This window comes from Gavialis gangeticus, unplaced genomic scaffold (assembly GCF_001723915.1).
Source record: "Gavialis gangeticus isolate Ggan-Ray unplaced genomic scaffold, GavGan_comp1, whole genome shotgun sequence".
NCBI lineage: Eukaryota > Metazoa > Chordata > Crocodylia > Gavialidae > Gavialis > Gavialis gangeticus.
The window spans coordinates 57,031,681-57,034,969 of NW_017729031.1; the positions used below are offsets into that span (position 1 = coordinate 57,031,681).

At 35.3% G+C, this 3,289-nt stretch overlaps 1 protein-coding gene across 1 annotated transcript in view; it reads left to right on the forward strand.

The window, feature by feature from the left end:
* SCRN3 (secernin 3) overlaps window positions 1–3,288 on the forward strand; it is a 20,840-nt gene extending 17,552 nt beyond the window's left edge. The window contains exon 7 of the mRNA XM_019522948.1: window positions 988–3,288. Coding sequence (XP_019378493.1) covers window positions 988–1,143 — 156 coding nt within the window. The 3' untranslated portion in view covers window positions 1,144–3,288. The remainder of the gene's footprint in view (window positions 1–987) is intronic.
* Window position 3,289: the final 1 nt, after the last annotated feature.

Below are 3,289 nucleotides of genomic sequence, written 5' to 3' on the forward strand. Positions count from 1 at the left end.
TACAGGATACATTGATGTATTGGCAGATTAAACAAAACAAAGCAAAATGCTACGACACATTACATATGAGATGAGTAATCCTTTGCTCAGTGATGTTGCTGGACAGGCTAAATCAGCATCAAGCATGGGGCTTTCTTGTCCTTGTCTACGGTTGATCGACGTCTTTGATCTCAGTCAGTTCCCACTGTATTCCTAATGTCGGTCACCTCCTTTTCTTTTTCCACTCTTAGTTACTTTCCAGTTGTAGTTCGTAGTAACCAAGCAACACTAATCATTCGCTCAAGATCTGTGAAGCAACTGAGTTGTATATAGCTCTGGGAACAAATGGGGATTTTAAAGCATACTTACAGCACTAGTATCCAAGTAACTATTTTCAGTAGCAATAACGAGCTGTAATTTGCATCAACACAAATACGCTGATGGTAGCAAAGGTGAAAGCTGTAGTAGACAGATCTTGGGTATCAGTAGCTTTGAGCAGGTTAAGACACCATAGTACTAAAGATGAACCATCTTTATGATATGCCACTTTCTTTCTATGTCACCACCATAGAGAATTACAGTTCCTAGATATCCAACATAGACATAACTTGTGCAAGGAAGCATGAGCAGAAATACCAGGTTTGTGAGGAACAGAAAGTAGAATTAATTCCTAAAATGGCCCTGGTATCCAAGATTGAATACAATCACAAGAAAGAGCTACTGAGAATCTACTGACTCAAAAAAGGTGTTCCATCAGCCAAAAGCATTGTAATTTTGTAGGGAAATGAAGTAGACACCTAAGGACCTGAATGAGAACATAGCATCTGAATGAGAACACCAAGTAATCTGGACAAACTAGATAGTGTTGCCTTTTACCCCAGTGCACTGTTGCTACAGACAAAGTGTAAGAATCTATGCAGAAAGATTAAAATGGTCAAACAGTGCATTCCTTTTCTTTCCCTTCTCTGCCTATTGTATTTGTAATACAGATTTTTTTTTTTTTTGTAGGAGAAAGGAAAAGAGATTCTGGAACGGATAAGGAAGCTGGAGAAAGAGAAAATAAGTGAGATGGAATTGATCCTGCAGAACAAATACCTTGATGTTAACCAAGCCGTGCACCTTTTTTCAGAGTGTGTAGAAGAAGAAATTGGTGCATATGCCTAAGGGTACAACTCAAATGCAGCAAAATTCAGCATCAGCAATCAGCCTTTGTAGGCTCTGTGGATTAAATCTTACTTTTCAAAAGCCAGTTCCCATTAAGAGTTATATATTTTGCACATATTGTAAAAGAGCTTTAGGTTTGAAGGAACAGACTAAAAAGTCTTTCAAAAGTAGGGAATAGGTTTGCATGTAAATGACACATGATTGTAGGCTGGCAGCTGAGGGAGCACTAAATAGAGACAACTAACTTTACTACTAGAAATATTAAGATGGAGATCTTCATTCTATATACAGTTCTGATTTGGACAACGTTTTCTGCGCATGCAGATTTTATAAGCCGACTCAATACTCACCTGGATCTTAGGAACAGGATTTCATTGCATCTCTATTAAAACAGCTGAGTCTGAGGACTCCTTATAATACACATTACCAATATGTATCAGTTTCCTTTTGAGATTCTGCATAAAACAAGTAAATCATTTAACCTAAATTAAACTTTCAAGTGTGCAACTACCACTCTACACCAAAATATTTTAGCTGTCATTAAGTTTATATAGCTAGTGTATATCTGAATGGACTAAAGATAAATCCTCCTCTAATAGGACATCTGGGTAACAGTCATGTTGCCAGTTTCACAATTATAAATAACAAATGCATCTTTTAACAAAAAATGCAAAGAGTATCCCTTAGGTAAGTTGTTTTAACAAATCTCTACAATAAGGTGTCTTGAAATTTGATAGATTATATACTTAGTAAGTAGCTAGTATTCTAGGGGTACAAAATATCCTGCCAGTTACAGTAAAACATTAAAGTTGGCATTTCCCCTATGTTTTGATTTGCTAACCCTCACCTGAAAAATAAATTATCTTCGATTTCATGTACTGTTTTCAGAGTTGTATGCTTCAATTAATTCTGCTAATGCACTTTAGAATACAACTCTGGATTGTTTTGTAAAGAGTAATGAATTTTTACACGTTTAAACACACAAGTACAATGAAAACTAGTGCCAGGTATTTAAAGGTATAGAGTACGTGTACAGTAATACCATGGCAGTTTAAAAATTAACTTTCTAAACTTTTCCACTTAATCTAAAGTATAAAAGTTTTAATCCATAATTTATCTTGCCAAAGTTACCAATCTAATCATGCCTTGCTCCTTCCCCACTCTTTCTCTTTGATCCTTTTGTAACGTAACAATGAATTTATGACATGATCTAAATATCTGTGGTAAACAAGAACCTGAAGAACAGAGTATATAAAAATAATTTATGAGATGATAGAGACTGTAAATGAGTATCACAGAATGTGGAAGAGGTACCTTCTATACAAAAATGGTTTGAAGATTTTTAAAAACTTTTTTTTAAACTCAAATTTTTCCCTAGGGAAAAACCTTATAGTTAATTGGATAGACAGACAGAAGCCAAGCGATATTTGAGCTGGGAAGCTTCACACAGGTTAACATTGTATTGAGACATATTGGCATCTGATTATTTTGCTTATTTTTCGTTTAGTGAAAATGTGAAATAGTGTAAAAAAAAAAAAAAAAAAATCTAGTCTCTGATACAGAGATAGTACCTGCTAGCAAAGCTATGAAAACCTCAAACAGGAAACCATAGCACCCTACAGCTAATATGAAAACCGTCTCCTGTGAAGAGAATCTCTTGAGCCATTCTCAGGCAAGTGAACCCTTTCATAGATTTGGAAGTGACAGTTAGCATACTTCTATTGTATTCAGTAGAAGGTCTAAAATTATAACCAAGATTATGGCCATGGTAAATGTTCCATAAAGCCTTAGAACAGTTAATGCAGATGCTTCTCTTTCCATAATGGTTACGGCAGATTTAGAATGTATACAGTGCCCTAGAAATAAGGCCACCTGTTCTACCTATTTCTTTATATTTAATCACACACTGGTCGTATTAGCAGAATGGCATACTTGTATGCATCATCTTACCTCTGCTATCCTCTTCTGTGTCTTTATATATCCAATGACTTTCCAAGTTCTCCACTTCTTGCATGAAAAATTATCAGTGTTCTGTTATACGAAAAAGCTTATATAGACCTCAGTTACTTCTGATATGACTATTTCCTTCCAGTACCTTTGTATTTTAAGGTTACTTACAAGGTACTGTATACAGATAAACGGGGGG